Source organism: Stigmatopora argus, chromosome 7, assembly GCF_051989625.1.
Source record: "Stigmatopora argus isolate UIUO_Sarg chromosome 7, RoL_Sarg_1.0, whole genome shotgun sequence".
Classification (NCBI taxonomy): Eukaryota; Metazoa; Chordata; class Actinopteri; order Syngnathiformes; family Syngnathidae; genus Stigmatopora; species Stigmatopora argus.
In genome coordinates, this window is record NC_135393.1 from 2,004,550 (window position 1) to 2,024,291 (window position 19,742).

A 19,742-nucleotide genomic window follows, 5' to 3' on the forward strand; every position below is an offset into this window, starting at 1 on the left:
TAAGGTATTTGTCAGTATGAGCCGCTTTTGGCCAGCGTGTCGCTTGAAGCACACGTCATCCAACCTTGGCAGTGTAAAATATTCTGCTAGGGCCCCAGAACCTCCTGCGACCCTTGTGAGGATACGGAAAATTAATGATTATTAATTAATTAGTGAGAATATTCTAATACTCCATATCGCACCAGTGTATAACCTTGAATTCTTATATGGAATAACACAGCACTGTTGTAATTTGTGTTTTACTTTCAAATGTTTTTTTTAAAAGAGACTTGTAGAGGATTGCATTCTTCCTACGCGATATGAATCATTTTTAGCCTTATGCCCTCAGGAGTCCCCACAGTGAATCAGTCGATCAGTATGATAGAATTTGTCTAACTTTTTACGTCGAATTCCCTCCACTATTGCCTTTAGAGCTGATGTTGTCATATTACTATTGTATAGATGACACTTCACAGTAGAAAGCAGATTTCAATATTTACTGAAGATGTGGTGGTACAGACAAATTAAAATAATAAGGAAAAACTAAGATAAAAATAATAATGCACCCGGTTAAAAAGAAGAATGTGAGGGGGAATGTTAGGGTAGATGGTTCAAGTGTAGGATTTTTATTGATTCCCTAGACAGAATGTGCAGTACTGTAAATGTATTTGATTTTATTTCCTTTGAAATAGCTGCAGATGAAATTAACAAAAAAAGTTAAAATTTGAAAGATCACTTTTTGAACAACTGTATGATATTCTTTAACAGGACAATAGAGAATTGTGTTTTATTGGTTCTAATTCTCCACCCTTGTGGAGTTTGCATGTTCTCCCCAGGCCTCCGGGTACTCCAGTTTCCTCCCACATTCCAAAAACATGCAGGGTAGGTTGATTGGACACTTCAAATTGCCCTTTGGTATGAGTGTGAGCATGAATGGTTGTCGGTATCCTTGTGCCCTGCGATCGGCTGACCACCGATTCAGGGTGTCCCCCGCCTCTGGCCCGAAGTCAGGTGGGATAGGCTCCAGCACCCCCCGCGACCCTAGTGAGGATAAAGTGGTTCAGAAGATGAGATGAGATGATATATATATAAATATATATATATATATATATATATATATATATATATATATATATATATATATATATATATATATATATATATATATATCATGCAACACGCTTATTTATTTACTTAGTTAATGAATGAATGAATATATACATATATACACATACCGTATTGGCCTGATTATAAGACAATGTTTTTCCGGGTAAACTCTGGAAATTATAGAAAGAATAGTTGGCAGCTCTGATATATATATACTCTGTTAGGCTAGTGGTTTGATTTCCAGCAGCTGATCGAACGATCATTGCCCGCCTCTCCCAGTCTAAATGGATTGAACGTATACTGCCATCAAAGACACTGATTAACAAAATTAAATAGAAAGGGCCATGTGCCAAATCTGTAGCTGATTCTGTATTATATTCTGGAAAAGGCAGTTTTGCCTTGGATTTTATGTGTAAAGCACACTGAAATGTTTCCCACAGTTTATCAACACTCCCCCTTTTTAAGAGCCATCAAGTTTTTGTGATTAGTTCTGTATTAAAAGTGATGACAAGAGCTAAGAAAAACAACTCTAATTACCAGCTGGCGAGAATAGATGGAGTATCCAAATAACTTTTGACTTGGTAAAAATGTGTGTCTTTAAAAAATGATGATGCAGTTAATGATTTCAAAGTTGGGGTAGATAAATAGCTCAGAGGTGTGCATTATAGCCAAGATTGAGAGGTAATGTGAGGAGCGAGGAATGACACAGTTGGCTGTGACAAGTAAGGCTGACCAACCATTTTTTTCCTGTTGCTCTGTTATTTATAGTTGCTTGCCTGCCTGAACATAAAACATTTCATTGGCTGTTTTCTCAAGTGAAACTTACAAGTTCCTTGATCATAACATCATTGATGTACTTAAAACGCTCTCAGAACAGTTGAATAGGTTATAAGTTGCAGGTGCAAGACATACACAGCTAGAGTTTTCTCAGACCGCAGTCAACAAGTTGAGAGCTAAACTGGTCAACAAGTCGATGTAGTCATGATTCCCATTCCACTTCTCTCAGCCCCTCCTATATTTACATCTCTCCATTTTCATTCTTACATCAATTTCATTCCAGAATAGTGCCCTCAAAATCCATTCATTCATTTTCGGAACCGGAAAAAATAAAATACAGTGGTACCTCGTCATACGACCGCTCATCATACAAAATGCTCGTCTTACGGGGGAAATTTCGATCGAATAATTCGCCCGTGATGCGGTCAAAATTTCGTGATGCGACCAAGCCAGGTGGCCATGGCATTTTTTTTTTGCATATCTTTCGTGTATAACAATATTTACGAGCACCGGATGAGTTATTCAGACTAGGAAACGCACAACGCGCATGCGCGGGGAAATGAAGTATACTCGTGCGCACAACGCCGATAGACAATGGCACTCTATCATAGGCGCCGTTCGAGGGGATGCGAACACAGATGCTACAAGCTAAAAGGAGCCGCTAGCCAGCGCCCCCGAAGCTCCCATGAGCAGCGGCGCGATCGCTGATAAAAGACTGCTGCTCGTTGGCAAGTGGTCGTGCGTTATCCGATTGTGAGGACATTTGTGTGCATCATCTTCGGAATATTTTGAAGGGAATAGTACGACAGCAAACAGCCCATCGATAGCGAACGTGAGGGTGGAGTGTTTGTTCCGTTTACGAGTGCGTTGTGTGGAAGAAAAAAAAAGGAAGCCCCCCGCCCCTTTTGTGCCCCTCTCCCCTCGGCGAAATCCGCCCAATTTTAGTTAGATTAAACACTTTATTTCTATTAAACCACTCGTTATTTATTACTTTGTCAATATATGGCGAATTATAAGAAATAAAACATTTTTTTCAATCCAATATCCTGTTTTTGGTGTTTTTTTCAGAGAGTTGGAACAAATTAATTTGTTTCCCATTCATTTCAATGGGAAACTTCCGCTCAAGTTACGAGAATCTTGTCATACGAGCTCAGTCCCGGAACGGATTAAGCTCGTATCTCGAGGTACCACTGTATCTAGGACAGCTCAATGGACGAGTGATTAGCATGCTGGCCTCACAGTTCTGGGATCGATAATTCGTTCTCAAGTGGGTTACTAGTGTGTGGAGTTTGCATGTTCTCCACGGGCCTGCGTGGGTTTTCTCCAGGTAGTCCCCCCCATATCCCAAATACGTGCTGGGTAGGCTGGTTGAACACTCTAAATTATCTCTTGGAATGAGTGTCAATGTGAATGGTTGTTCGTCTCCTTGTACCCAGTGATAGGCTGGCCACAAATTCGGGGAGTCTCCTGCCTGTTGCCCGTAGCTGGATGGAATAAGCGGTACGGAAAATGAATGAATAATATCTAGTTCTTAAATTGTTTTATTTTTTTATTTATTTTGGTTGAACTTTTCTAACGCAGTTGAGCAGTAAGGCAGGACACTAAGGCCTTCAGTTGACAAGCCGCAACTCTTCATATGAAAGGTTAAATTTTAGTCAGATCTGCTTCTTTTTGTGTTTGGTAAGTGATGTAACTCATTAACATAGGTTGGAATGGCATTGTTAGTTCAGACAACAGCCACATCTTTTCTACAAAGTAGTTTTCCTCTCCCTCTCCACCCAAAGTCCTTTCTAACATCAATCTAGATCATTACACATGGCATCAGTTAAATTGAGCAGCAGCTTTATTTTCTTGAATTTCTTTTACTATCCAGACAATTCAGGTCATTTTGGACAGGTTCAAAAGTCTTAACAAATATTAAACTGATAATAAATCATTTTTTTATGTTTGGGTTACTAAAACATCTCTTGCCACACTTTCAATGGAAACCTAGTAGTAATAAGCCTTAATAATAACAACAATAATAATATAATGTAATAAGTGGACTGCCTGGACCAAATTATTAAGTTTGATTTGATCGTACATTTTGTCATTTCAATATGTACTTTTAAATGATTTTGTCTTTTATTTCGGTGAGTAGGCTCAGATAGTCTTTTACATTTGGGAGCCGAAAGAGTTCGCTGCTGCAGTCTGTTAAGACCAGACAGAAATTTGTCGCTGTTAAAATGTTGAATTACTGACAAATGTGTGTCTTAGCAGACCCAGATTCACAAACAAACATGATCCCACTTCAATATATTCCATGCAACTAGGGAGGCAACTAGGCTTGCTTTTGAACCTTACTCTTCTTTGCCTGACCAGGATGGGCTCTTCCCAGGAGTTGAAAATTCTCAGAAAAGTAATATCTAAAAGCAAGCCCCTGTCCCACCCTAGTCTCCTTCTTTTATCCTGTCTCTGCCAATCCACAACTTGGTTTTGGCAACTAAGTGTTAACAAAAGGCCTGTCTGTGGCCAGCCTTCCTCAGACAAGGAGACTAGTTTGGGGCCAAATGTGTGACGGCCCCGGTCTGTCTCGACAGTCGGGAACAAAGCCACCATTCCTCCCTGAGATAATTGAATTAGCTATGTAAAAGACTTATTTTTACCTACACAGCCCACAAAGGATCTTAAATTCCACAGGCGTTCTGTCTCTAAATCAAAGATAGGTAAAAATGTACTTATTTGAAAACAATTAAAGAATACATGATATTATAAGAAATAATTCTCTTCAAAACCAATGGAACAAATGATTAGGAGAATCCATCTGTGCTGTATGTAACACCCAGGGGACAAATTGCATTAGCACAGAGCTGTTCTCTTCCATAGCAAAGGCAGAAAACACAGTAGGAGATAGAAAGTATGTTGCGGTTTAACCTTACTTCAAGAATTGGTTTAAAGGAATATTTTAGCAATAGAACAAGAGAATGATTCCGTCCAAATGGAACAGACGTCAGTGGTATCGAATGAGTTAATATTAAAGAGAATGCTTGAAAGCTATAGGGCGTGGAAGATGAAAAAAACACAGGTGTCCTCTAAAGGTTGAAGGTATGCCCACTGTGTTCATAAAATATCAATGCAAGGACATAAGGTGATCGTTCTCAGCTGTTGACAACTCTGCAAAATGTCAGCTGTCCTGTTCACCTGCTTTGGCTCTAGAGGCACAGACTAGTCACAGGATCTACAAAGTAGATACCTGACGTTTTTATTCATTAATATCGATCGACATTGTGGTGACGTTGGCATCAGTGGCGCTTAAAGGTTACTGTAGTTCAATCCCTGTCGCTAACAATTAAACGGAATGGTGGTTGATGTAGTACACACCTTGCGAACTATTTATAACTTTCCTCACAGAATCTAGCAGTTTAACGCCTCATTGCCCAACCCTCACATAAGACAGGTGAAAAACAAAGTAGCAACTTGATCCAGACTCCAGAGTGAGCCATTTAACATGTCTAAATGCATCATATTGCCAAAGTTAATAACACAGCTTTCATTGACTGTCCACGGTCAGACAGAAGTGTGAACACGATCAGTCTTTGAAAAATAGCCAGAAATATCATCACATGTAACTTTAAATGCTACGAGCAAGAAGTGAATCAGTTTTGTAATGCTTTAATGTGTTTTGAGGCACTAAAAATAAATAAACTAGAAACAAGAATTATAACTGTCTTTCATGAGTCTTGATAGTAAAATGGCATAAAAAAAACAAGAAAGAAAACAAAATCAGAGCTACAGCTGTTGCAACATAACCTGCCAAACAAATCATTTTTCTGTTAGGGCTCATAGTGTGTACGGGGAAAATTAATGTACAGTTGCACACACCTAGTGACATGTTCAATATTTCATCTATATATCTAATATATATAACTAGATATACTACAATATTCTTAGAATTTATAAACAAGAGTGACTACTGACTTCATATCTATAACATAAATAAGACAAAAGATAACCATAACAGCAGAATGCCAAATTACAAGTCCGTAACTATCACTTATTTAGGTCTTTTGCCGAGTAAACGCAGCTTATGAAGAAACACCACCAATTTCGTCATACACAGTTTCTGGGTGTGATGACAAGTAGGCTTTTTTTGTTGTTGATAATGACGACAGGGCCTATGTCCGATTATTATTATTATTATTAATTGCAGCAAGAAGTTTGCTTGATTAGTTTTGAAATTATTTATTTGGTACAATGAATGTATCTATGCTTATATCTGTATGAGCAATCTAGAGTAAGGCAGAATGAATAATAAAAATAAAATAAAAAAACACCGTATCCTTTTATCATATTAAGGTATCATCATTTTATTGAAGGTTCCTCGTGTTTTAGAGGTTCACTCGCCTGACTCTGATACAGGCAGGTGCGGGCTCGATTCCCACTGGTGGCGGTTTTATTGTGAGGGCATATGTTCGTTCGTCCCTCTGCGTGCCCTACATCTGACTGGCGACAAGTCTAGGGTGTAGTCTACCTTTTGCTCCAAGTCAGCTGGGTTAGGCTCCAGCAACCCCCGCAGCCCTTTGGAGGAGGGGTGGCTAACTCCGGTCCTCAGAAGCGGCTATCCGGTCTGTTTTCCATATCTCCCTCCTCTACCACACCTGAATCAAATGATCAGCTCATCAGAAAGCTGTGCAGAAGCTTGATATCGATCCCGATTATTTGATTCAGGTGTGTTGGTGGAGGGAGATATGGAAACAGACCAGATAGTGGCTCTCGAGGACCGGAGCTGGCCACCCCTGCTTTGGAGGATCCGTGGTATGGAAGATGAACGAATGAATCATTTTATCGATAATTTCCAATTTCAAAATGTATAAACTTAATTATTTATTTGTTGGTCAGGGGATGATTTACCACTGGCTAAGCCAGACATGGGCAAACTACGGCCCGTGGGCCATATACGGCCCATTAGGCCTTTTAATCCGGCCCGCCGACGTTGTCCAAATTATTCTATTTTTTATTTTATTTTATTTTATTTTATTTTTATTTTTTGCGGTCAAAATACAGGAAATCATTGGATGACCTGCATGAGTAATTCTGCCGTCGGTTTTGTGATTTGGGAAAAATTGACAGCTGGTGTCATCTCCTTTCTCACAAGACCCGGAAAGTTGGAACTGATTGATCTCCAATGTGACATGTTCAACTCCCTGAAAGTCTCTGAGTTTTAGGCTTCATTAAGTGCAGCCAAATTTCCAAACATCCAGAAGATGGCACAGAGGATTCTGGTTTCATTTTGCTCTACATATGTGTGTGAACAGACCTTTAGTCTGATGAAAACCAAGAAAGCACCCCATAAATCCCAGATGAGTGATGAGTATGTTCATACTTTAGTCCTTTTTTTCTGTTTATGTTTCATATGTACTGTTAACGGATGCAGTTTTTTTATATGTATCGTATCTTGTGCTGACCCGGCCCGCCAGTCAAATTTTTAAAGTCAATGTGGCCCCCGGGCCGAAAAGTTTACCCAACCCTGGGCTAAGCTGTAAAACTAAGTTCAAACACCAATGTTTTATCTCTATGGACTCCCCTAACATGTATTTTCTTTCACATAAAAACACAAATAGAATGAAAAAAAAACAAAGAAAAGCCGTCATTGCTGTTGGGTGGCAATTCCATTAATACAGTATATTTGAGAGAAAAGAAGAAGAGGATACAGCAGGAAGCCATGCTGTTAAATATAAAGCACGGTGAAGAGAATCATCATAATCATTCAGTATCTTAACACTTATTGAAGTTAGAAGTAGGTTTAACCATTTAATCCTATTAAAGTTCACGCTGGGTGATATTTTTATCTGAGAGGCAAGACAAACACACGGCTTGAAGTTGTTTAGAAGAAAGTGTTGACCTAATCATTTGCATAATTTAGATGGAATTGCTTTTTCGTTGCTGGTCAGTCTTCTGATGATTGCATTGGATAACTTTATTCATCCCGTATTTGGGAAATTTTGTTGTCACAGTAGCAAGAGGGTGAGGATGCAGGAATAGGAAAGGCATTTTAGACATAAATAGATAGGTAAACCGTAAGTTAATAAATAAATACATGAATAAATATATAAATAAATAAGCGTGTTGCTTAGCACATATATACATACATACACATAAATATACATGCATGCACACGGTAGGTCTCAACACTCAGCCATTTTTTTGTTAAAGAGCCTGACAGCTGATGGGAGGAAGGATCTGCGGAAGCGCTCCTTCCTGCAATGAGGGTGCCGCAGTCTATTGCTAAAGGAGCTTCGGAGGGACTCCACAGACTCATGCAGGGGGTGGGAGGTGCTGTCCATGATGGACATCATCCTGGTCAGCATCCTCCGCTCTCCCACTTCCTCCACAGAGTCCAGAGGACAGCCCAGAACAGAGCTGGCCCTCCTGACCAGCTTATTCAGCCTGTTCCTGTCCCTCTCCGTGCTCCCTCATCCCCAACAAAGCACTGCATAAAACACTGTAGATGCCACCACAGTGTCGTAGAAAGTCCTCAGCAGTGTCCTGCACACTCCAAAGGACCGTAGACTCCTCAGTAGGTAGAGGCGGCTCTGGCCCCTTTTGTACAGGGCATCTGTGTTTGTGGACCAGTCTAGTTTGTTGTTGAGGTGAACACCCAGGTACTTAAAATTCTCCACGATTTCAATGTCTGTACCCTGGATGTTCACCTGAGTGGTCTGTTGAGGATTACTCCGAAAATCGATGACCATTTCCTTTGTCTTACTGGTGTTGATGTAGAGGTGGTTTTGCCTACACCAGTCAACAAAGGCTGTGATGACTCCCCTGTACTCCAGGTCGTTCCCGTCCGTCACTCGTCCAACAATAGCGGTGTCGTCAGAGAACTTCTGGAGGTGGCAGGTGTCTGTATTATGTTTAAAGTCCGATGTGTAGAGGGAGAAGAGGAGTGGAGAGAGCACTGTGCCTTGTGGGGCCCCCGTGCTGCAAGCTACCACATCAGACGTACAGTCCTGGAGTCTCACATATTGTGGTCTGTCAGTGAGGAAGTCGATGATCCATGCGGCTAGGTGGTTCCTTACTCCAGCCTCTTCCAATTTCCCTCTGAGTAGGACCGGCTGAACGGTGTTGAACGCACTGGAGAGGTAAAAAAACATCATTCTCAGCGTGCTTCCCGTGTTCTCCAGGTGTGAAAGAGACCAGTGCATCAGGTAGGTGGTAGCATCTTCCACACCAATACCTGGACGATAGGCGAACTGCAGAGGGTCCAGCTCTGCATTCATCAGGGGGCTGAGGTGATGATGACGAAGTATAAATTGTTCTTCATGTGTTGGTGTTAGGTGATCTAGTTATCTCTTTTATACCATATATGATTATGACGAAGTATAAATTGTTCTTCATGTGTTGGTGTTAGGTGATCTAGTTATCTCTTTTATACCAGACCCTCAATCTTTACCATGCTGCCAGCGACAGCCAGGGACAGAATACAAAAAGAAAGCCTGGCTAGAGTAAATACTTGGTCTTTTGGTTTGAGAAAACAGTTTCTTTAAAGTAAATTATTTATTTTGTATGAAATAACAGACTGTATGTAATGTGTGTGTGTGTATATATATGGGTGTGTGCGTGTGTGCGAAAGTACAGTGCCTTGCTAAATTATTTGTAAAGTGGAAAGAAATTTATTGGATTTTAAAACTTTTTTTAACAAATAAAAAAATTATTATTATTCAGCCCATTTACTTTCAGTGCAGCAAACTCACTGCAGAAGTTCAGTGAGGATCTCTGAATGATCTAATGTTGACTCATATTGATAAATAGAATCAACCTGTGTATAATTATGTCTCTGTATAAATGCACCTTCTCTGTGATAGTTGGGCGGTTTTGTTTAAAGTGCAGAGAGCATCAGCAAGACCAAGGAACACACCACCCAGATCCAAGATACTGTTGTGGAGGAGTTTAAAGCCGCATTAGGATACAAATTTTTTTTCCCACACTCCCACAAAAAGCATCTTGGAAACACAGCTCCTTCTCGCCAATGGGAAGCCAGCTAGGGGTTGGGATCTAGCCAAAGGGAGAGCAAGTTTATCATGGAGATATAAAAATAAAATACAAAATGCTACAAGAGTATTTGTTTCGGGGTATGTTACAATTTTTGAGAATTTGTGTTTTGTTACTTGAATTTCTATTGTATCCAGAGATAAAATAATCACATTGAGGCGTTTTGTAATCTGAATGTTTTGTTTGTAGAGACTTTCATAGATAGAGGTACCACTTAATCTGGCTGTATGGAGTTGGCACTGAGTTCGGAGGGAGGGCAGCTGAGATGCGTCTCATTGCAAACAAAGGGTGCCGGAATGAAGTATAGATGCGGCAAGTTGACTTAACAAGCAGCCGTGACAGGTCGTTTATGTTAGCCGAGGCTGTCGGCACTACACTTCAGATCATGATCAGAGCCTAATGATTGCTAAATGAGTCAGGTATGCATATTAAAAAAAAAGTGTTAGTATTGCAGTGGGCACATTGAGATGGTAATGGTGATGACCACCCCTGATTTAAGGCATCCACTGAGCCCAATAAAAACAAAATATGATGACAGTGACCCAAAAAGGGAAGTTTCGAGGAGTGATCCTATTTTGCGTTTTTTTAAATATCGCAGCCAGGTCTAGTCTATAATATCCTCAAAATTCAAGGGAAGACTGTAAAGTCTATTCATCCAGTGTGATATACTGGCATGATGGTATTAACACTTGTAATACAAATGTTCGCCTGTAGATGTTCTGTAGATGAGTTTGTTATATTAAGTGTGTATTTTTCTTCATCTAAAAGAGAAATAAGGAAGAAAGTCTACAGTTGTGACTCGTAAGATGTTCTTGAAAATCAGGTAAAGATGCCAATGCAATGCAAAAAAAGAGTCGTGCGGATTATTCGGCCACAATATTCTGTGATCCTTCACCACCTCGCAGCTTCAGTACATCGTATTTTTAGTATAAAAAAGTACATCAAAATATCAAAATGCATGCTGAAACTCGCAAGTTGAAGACACTTCCGTCTTTCGTTTGTCACGAAGAAAATGGCGGAAGACAGGGGACTGTCACTTAGCTCCGCATTGCGAAAAAAATGGTGGGCAGCGGGCAGTGCCCGCCATTTTTATCCAAAAGTAGAGCTTTCTCGGCGGTCGGGAGCCTCTGTAAGGGTGGATTTTTATCAGAAATGCGAGCCCCCTGCGACCTTGCGGCGGACACTGTGGCGCTTATTTGAAAATAGAGCTTGCTCGGTGAACTAGACGGCAGAGGTCCTCGGTGAAGGCGGATTTTTATTTTTTTAGAAATGCTAGCCGTGGAAGCCGTGGTCTTAAACCAGAAATAGAGCTTGCTCAGCGGACCCCGGGAGGCTCGTGGTCACGGAGCTGATGGTGGAATTTCCCAGAAATGTTTCAAAGTGCAAGCTCCGCGCGATGTTACGGCAGATGCCATTGCCCTTGTCCGAAAATAATAATATAATATAATAATAATCGGACATAGGCCCTGTCGTCATTATCACAACACAAAGCCTACTTGTCATCACACGCAGAAACTGCGTGTGACGAAATTGATGGTGCTTCTCCATAAGCTACGTTTAATCGGCAAAAGACCTAAATAAGTGTAAGTTACGGACTTGTAATTTGTCATTCCGCTGTTGAGGATACAGGTCGCTTACCTCTCGCTTACCTCTCACTGTCTTCCACTTACCTTTCCTCAGTCAGCTAGTAGGAGGCAGATCACCAACCAAACATCTGTTCATATACCGCAGAGGGGAATGTGTGTTATGTTAGCGCGAGTTTAGATTTCTGATGGATGTGGGGAAAAAACTGTCCTTAAGCCTATTTGTCCATGCTTTGTGGGACCTGTAGCATCTGCCAGAGGGCAGCAGCTGGAACAGATTGTGACCAGGGTGGTAAGGGTCCCCTATGATGTTCTTGGCTCTGCTGAGGTAACGGAGGTAACGGAAATAGAGCCCGTTGGATGGCTAAAACGGCTGGACAGCACGGAGGAGCGAAGTGGAAGTTTAATTTTCCCCAAAACAATGATGCCAATAAAGATGAAGAATGTGGTCTTAGTACTTTGAGAAATCGGCAAGAAACTTTTAATATGGCTCACAGTTTGAAGCAAAGTGTCCCAGAGATTGATCACAACATGGTCATTGTTTCATGTCCTTGACAAAAGTATAGACACCAGTCACGACTCCCCATCAACATCTTCCTCCTGAAAAGCTCCCCTACAGGGCCTCTTGAAGATTCCATCGATGATCCAAGGCCTCGCGAATGTGACGAAAAAGACTTGGACTAAAGGTCCCAATAATCTTTTTTTTTTAATTTAAATTAAGCAGAAAGTAACTACAGTTGTACCTCTACTTAAAAAATTAATTGGTTCCAGAACTTTTTTCGTAAATTGCAAATTTCGTAAGTAGAGCAGTATCTTATATGTAACTTCTCTAATTCATTCCAGGGTCCTCACAAAACTACCAACTACGTGCTGAAGCGCAGGTGCACAAGTCTCAGGAAGCTAATATTAGGCAAAGGAGACAGAGAGCACATGAACACACGCACACATCAAATAAACATAAAATAAAGAATATAAAACAACATTAGTACATTGAACTTTTAATGTTTTTCATTTACGATTTATGATTGTTTTTTTCATGGCGTCTAATTTTTCACCCACTTTATTTATCGCCAGTGCTTCTTATCTGTTTGGCTTTGAGTTCCCCTTCGGCAGTTCTTGTTGAGAAAATCCGATCTAAGGACAATTGCCTTTTGCGACTTTAAATACAGTCATACTTTGAGATTCGAGCTTAATGCGTTCCGGGACTCAGCTCATATGTCGATTTGCTCTTATCTCAAATCAACGTTTCCCATAGAACTGAATTAAAGTTAAAGTTAATTCGTTCCCACCGTCTGAAAAAAAACACCAAAAAAGGATATTACAATGGAAAAACATATTTTTATTGGTTGTAATTCACCATCTACTAATTGAGTAACAAATAACTAGTGGTTATGATGTTTAATAATAAAATAAGACATTTAATACAACGCAGAGAGAGAGAGACTTGACGGATGTGCTCGTAACGTAACATAAACTTTAAATTTAACTTAAACGAACTCAGATTCCTATACACACACTTAAAAAAAGTTTTAAACTTACGTTGCACTAAATTTGAATCTTCTTGTGCAATAGCCAAGGCAAAGAGGAATCCACCGCATCATTCGAGGAGAACTTCCTGCTTCTCCATACGTAATAGCGAGCCAGCTGAGTCACGCGTACACTAATCATGTTTTTCGATTATTTCGTGCTTATTATCAATTGTCATCATACGCCTTTTCTTTGCAATACCCTTAATTGCGCTGACTTGCTTTGGACCCATTGCGTATCCCTTAATTCTGCACTGACTAATGCAAAAAAACACGGACAAAATGCAACGCTCCGCCCAGTGCTCGTAGAGATCTTTGCACGAGGGCGATGCGACGTGAAAGATAGTGCGCTAAAATCATAAGCAGCCTCTCGCATCTGTTCGTATCTCAAAATTTGTCTCGTATCTCAAAGTAAATATTTGCTCAGAATTTTACTCATATCTCAAATTTCTCGTATGTCGGGGCACTCGTATGTCAAGGTATTACTGTACTGTTTCTAAAATGCACAAGACAAACGTCGTCAAAGTGAGCGATCGCACGACTTGTGAAAACTTTCAGGATGTTTTTTTTCCATGAAGTCGAAATGTTCGTAAAATTTCTCCATATTTTTCTGAATTGTGCTGTTGGAATGGTGGCTGCTTTCTCCTCAGCCGCCTTATTGTTGAATTCCTCATGTAGTGCCGGTCGTTGCATTAACTCCTGCTCAATTGAGTGTTCGTTTTGGTGCCCCTTGATCAACTCGTCAGTGTCCTCTTTACTGACCACCAGGCCCATCGCCTGCCCCTGCGACTCAATTTTGCACACTGCAGGCTGCGGTTCAGGTTGAGGCTCGACTGCGAGCAATGTTCCCTATAATTTTTCATATGTCTGAGCATACAGACAACCTCCCAGAGCACACTGAGGACCAATGTGAGCAACATCATAACTGCTCGCTATGGGCACGCACCAGTATCACACCTGCTACAAGCAGGTGCATGTCTACTACCATCAATGATCTAGTCATAATAAAATTTAATGATTAATATCTATGAATAAAACATCTTAATAAATGTCCCTAGAATATGCACAAATCTGACTTAAATTTTACCTCATTTTTCACATCTGTCCTCACTTCTCATTCTCATTCAAATGACTTTTCTGCTGAATATGTCCCTTGACATAGTTAAGATTCCATTTATAAGCAATATTTTTCCATCGGAAAACGCGCTTACAACTTTATCTTTGCAGCATGTTTTGCAGAGGAGACCACCCAATTGCACCGCTTGTTCTTCTATTTGCACATACTCTGACAGCCATTCCATCTTAAAAGAAGCACTTTTTTTTACTTTGGCTTGTTGAGTGGCTCTGCCACAGCCCGGTTGTTCCAGCATGATAAAGGGTTTGCAGCAGCTCCAACGAACCGTTAAATATATGCTAACCTGCTAAACACAGGCATAACACATAACCAAGGCAGTCAATCAATGTCGTTAACATTTACTCATGCCGTGGAAGTAAGCACACTTGACGTGAACCGCATCATATCATTGGCTGGATACAGTTTTACTCATAGTTTTATCCGTAATGACCGTTTCTTGTCGTTTGTCAGTGAGAGGCTGCCACTCTCCGAGTTGTGTTGCAAAATGGCAAAGAAAAACTTGTAATGTGTTTTTTTTTCCACAATTCAGGTTGGATTTTGGATTTGGAGACACAGGCACTCATCAAATGCCGTAACTCCGCCTTTAGATGAGGGGACAAGATAAAATATAGAGCTGCCAGAGCTGACCTGACGTGGTGCTCGGTGAACAATCTCACACTGAACACCACGAAAACTAAAGAAATAATCCTGGACTTTCGCAAACACGGCACAGATCTGGCCCCACTCCTCTTAAATGGAGTGTGTGTAGACAGGGTTCAGTCCTTTAAATTCCTGGGGGTTCACGTCACGGACAAGCTCTCATGGTCTACAAACATCACGGCAGTGGTGAAGAAGGCTCAGAAACGACTCCATTTCCTCAGGGTACTTAGGAAGAACAACTTGGGCACCAATCTTCTGATAACCTTCTATAGAACCACTGTAGAGAGCATCCTGGCGTACGGCATCACAGTGTGGTACGCTGGAAGCACGGCGGCAGACAAAAAGGCCATGCAGAAAGTGATTAACACTGCCCAGAGGATTGTCGGCTGCTCTCTGCCCTCACTGGAAGACATTGCCAGCCCTCGTTACCTCAGCAGAGCCAAGAACATCATAGGGGACCCTTACCACCCTGGTCACAATCTGTTCCAGCTGCTGCCCTCTGGCAGACGCTATAGGTCCCACAAAGCACGGACAAATAGGCTTAAGGACAGTTTTTTCCCCACATCCATCAGAAATCTAAACTCGCGCTAACATAACCCAGGAAGGCTGCTGGCCCAGACGGAGTACCTGGGAAGGTGCTCAAAGCCTGTGCTGACCAGCTGGCTGGAGTCTTCACAAATATTTTCAATTGTTCCCTGCAACAATCCATCATTCCATCTTGTCTGAAATCTGCCACCATCATCCCTGTCCCCAAAAAGCCAACCATTGGCAGCATGAATCATTATAGGCCTGTTGCCCTCACGCCTGTGATCATGAAGTGCTTTGAAAAGTTGGTAGCCCGCCATATCAGGAATACAATCTCTCCCTCCATTGACCCTCACCAGTTTGCTTATAGAGCAAACAGGTCCACTGATGATGCTATTGCCATTGCTCTTCATACAGCACTGAGCCACCTGGAACACCCTGGGAACTACGTGAGGATGCTCTTCATTGACTATAGCTCAGCCTTCAACACCATAAAACCGGACATTCTGACTGACAAACTCTCCCACCTTGGACTATCCTCTTCAATCTGCTGCTGGATAAAGAACTTCTTGACCAACCGACCACAGACTGTTAGACTTGGTCCCCACCTCTCTTCCTCCATTACACTAAGCACTGGCTCCCCTCAAGGCTGTGTACTGAGTCCTCTTCTGTACTCCCTGTACACATACGACTGTACACCCACCCACCCTTCTGCGGTAATATGAACAGATGTTTGGGTGGTGATCTGCCTCCTACTAGCTGACTGAAGTAAGGTAAGTCGAAGACAGTGAGAGGTAAGCGAGAGGTAAGCGACCTGTATCCACAACAGCAGAATGCCAAATTACAAGTACGTAACTTACACTTATTTAGGTCTTTTGCCGAGTAAACGTAGCTTATGGAGAAGCACCATCAATTTCGTCACACGCAGTTACTGCGTGTGATGACAAGTAGGCTTTTTGTGTTGTGATAATGACGACAGGGCCTATGTCCGATTATTATTATTATTATTATTTATTTTGTGGGCTGCATATATGTTTGCTGTGCGCGGAGTAGTGTGCAATTGCGCAAGTGGCAGCTTGAAGGGAACATTGTTTATTAAAGTATTAAAATGAATAACAAGCATGCAAAACATTTTCTATTCGTGCAGTGGTACAGTACTCTAAGGAGGAAGCTAACGTTAGCACACGGTCATTTGCATATCAAAGGGTTTCGGAACCAGTACATTTCGTACCTAGAGACATTTGTGAGTAGAGGTACATCTGTGTTCATTCATCTTCCATGCCACGCATCTTCACAAGGGTTATGGGGGTTACCCAATTCCAGTGGCGGGCCGTCAGGGCCTTCAAGGCCTTCTCTGCTGGCCTAAGAAATATCTGAATCATATTATATTTTGTCCATCAATACTTATTATTCCAAATGGTCTGTTAGCTTCCTTTCATTGCTTTTCCCCCTGGTTGCACTGCTTCCAGATGTGTGTTTTCATATTGAAGCATTTAACCAATCACATTTCAGCCATTATTTGTTGCCAGATCAGATCTGCCTCAAAGCCTGCACAATCAGTTATTGCGGGCTCTGCTGCATTAAACTAGACTGTTGCTTTTAACCAATCAGATTTCGAATGGCAACCCCACAATGATTTTTCATAGGCGTTAGCATTTTGCTGGCTGGGACATGTCATTGCTTTCACAAACTATGATTGGCTAGTAGGCGGGCCAAAGCAGCCAGAGATCGCAAACTCCACCCACATGGCCGACAGTGGCAAAAACAAATGGATTCTGTTGCAGATTTCTCTCACAAAGCTATTTTCCAGACGGACTTTTCAAGAAAAAATGGACATCATTAAGAAAGGGCGGTCAACTCCGAAGCTAGCAAGCCTGTTACAGCCGGGAAAATGGTGTGTGCGGCACTTTCAGTGTGCTAACTTAGCTCCACAAGCAAATAGTATATTGTTGTTTTGATTTAAAGCCATTTTCAAAACGGACTATGCCAGAAATATGACAGGACAGGCTCGACTTTCATCATTAGCTTCGATGGCGATAGGAAAGAAGGAAGAAAGAAAGGAGGATGGATATTGTGTAAAAATGATTTTTGGTGAGTAAAATATAGCTATATTCCTAAATAATATTTCAATTGTGGGCCAAGTTCTGATATCTGAAAAGCTCCAGTGTTTGTATTTAAGCTCCAGTGTTTGTATTTAATCACAAAATGCTGCTAGGAAGTGGATTTTACCCCAGTTTAATTTTTGGCGTTTCACCATTGACGTCCATCGCTGTCTTTTCCCGGGAAAAATCACCCCCCTGGCCTGGTTGTAATGTCTCAAAAGCTCCAGTATTTGTATTCAATCAATAAATGATGCTAGGAAGTGGATTTTACCTAATTTTAGTATTTTAGTGCATTTTTTGTCATTTCACGTATGGACGTATCGACATTCATCGCTGTCTTTTTACCGGGGAAATGATACTCCGGGCCCGGTTCTGATGTCTAAAAAGCTCCAGTATTTGTATTTAATCAATAAATGCTTTTTTCGGCTGGATTTTACCCCATTTTCGGGCAATGTTTGCCCGTACGCCATTGACGTTCATTGCTGCCTTTTCCCGGGAAAATCACCCCCTGGCCTGGTTTTAATGTCTGAAAAGCTCCAGTATTTGTATTTAATCATGAAATGCTGCTAGGAAGTGGATTTTACCCCAATTTTGTGCATTAATTTATTGATTATTTTTTATGTGTTGAAGCTGTAGCTGCAGTAGAGGTTTTATAGCCATAAAATAGTTTTTGAGGGTTGGATTTATACGTTGAAGGCGCTACCAGAAAATGCACCGCCCGCCACTGCCCAATTCTATCCCAGCTGAATTCGGGCAAAAGGCAGACTACACCTTACACTGGCCGCCAGTCTGCCATAGAATACACAGAGAGACAAACGACCATCTACACTCACAATATTACCACCAGCGGGAATCGACCCCATGCCTGCCCGCACCAAAGTCAGGCGAGTGAACCTCTAAAACCCTTGGGCAGATCTGATTCAGTGAATGCTGGCTTCAAATAATATATTTGAGTCCCAACACTACAGTAATTCTGGGAACACAGGAGAGTGCAATGAGTCAAGAAGTGACAAATAGCAGTGGTAGCTTGTGTTATCTCATTGAATTCCTTGTGTATTGCCGAGCGTTGCATTTACTCAAGATCCGTTTGGGTGCACATCGACCAACTAACTCGTCAACGTCCGTATTACTAACCACACAGTCCATCGCCTGCCCCCGCATCGCCCACCAAAGGCTGCGATTCAGGTCAAGGCACTCGGCCACAGCTTCGCCAAGCATAAATACGTTTAAGCAGACAATGGGTTAAAGAAAATGGACGGTTGTTGTGAGACAGCCAATGAGAGCCCTGTACAGTGGTACCTTGAGATATGAGCTTGATGTGTTCCGGGACTGAGCTCGTATGTCGATTAACTCATATTTCAATTCAACGTTTCCCGTAGAAATGAATTAAAAATTAAATAATTTGTCGCAAAAAAAACACCAAAAAACAGGATATTGGAATGGAAAAACATTTTATTTGTTCTAATTCGCCATCTATCAACAGAGTAACAAATAACTAGTGGTTACGATGTTCAATAGTTCTAAATTTAGACGGATTTTGCGAGACAGAGAGAGAGAGAGAGAGAGAGAGAGAGAGAGAGAGAGAGACATAAAATAAATTTAAATGAACTTGGATTACGATACAGACACTCAAAAATAAATTTTCACAACTGTACATTTTTCTATTTTTTTTTTATATCTTTCTTCTCCCGGGTTGGCTCTATTTGACCCCCTGACTTTCAGCTGCAGTTTTTAAAAGGAACCTATTGAGGGTTGTTTGCTTTTGTCTTCCCTTCAAAATATTCCGAAAATGATGCGCACAAATGTCCTCACAACAGGATAACGCTCGACCCCTTGCCAACGGGAAGTAGTATCCTGCTCTCGTATTGGCAAGCAAGCTCCACCACACGAGACCATTCTGCACTGACTAACGGGGAAAAAAACACTGAAAAAACGTGACGCTCCGCCCAGTGCTCGTAGAGACATTTATACGAGGGAGTTGCGGCGAGATAATGTTCTGATAAGCAGCCTCTTGTGTAAACTGTATGCTCGTATATCAAAATTTGTCTCATATCTCAAGGTAAATATTTGCTCGAAATTTTACTCGTAAGGCCGCCCGGTGAAGCAAGTGGTTAGCGCGTCGGCCTCACAGCTCTGGGGTCCTGGGTTCAAATCCAGGTCATGTCCATCTGTGTGAAGTTTCTACAAAGCATGGGTTTCCTCCGGGTACTCCGGTTTCCTCCCACATTCCAAAGACATGCATGGTAGGCTGATTGGACACTCTAAATTGCCCCTAGGTATGGGTGTGAGTGTGCGTGGTTGTCCGTTTCCTTGTGCCCTGTGATCGGCTGGCCACTGA

At 41.5% G+C, this 19,742-nt stretch overlaps 1 protein-coding gene across 2 annotated transcripts in view; it reads right to left on the reverse strand.

Moving 5' to 3' along the window:
- rbm20 (RNA binding motif protein 20) overlaps positions 1-13,249 on the reverse strand; it is a 100,421-nt gene extending 87,172 nt beyond the window's left edge. For both annotated transcript variants that reach the window (XM_077606378.1, XM_077606377.1), the window contains exon 1: positions 13,017-13,249. In XM_077606378.1, coding sequence (XP_077462504.1) covers positions 13,017-13,078 — 62 coding nt within the window. In that variant the 5' untranslated portion in view covers positions 13,079-13,249. The remainder of the gene's footprint in view (positions 1-13,016) is intronic.
- Positions 13,250-19,742: the final 6,493 nt, after the last annotated feature.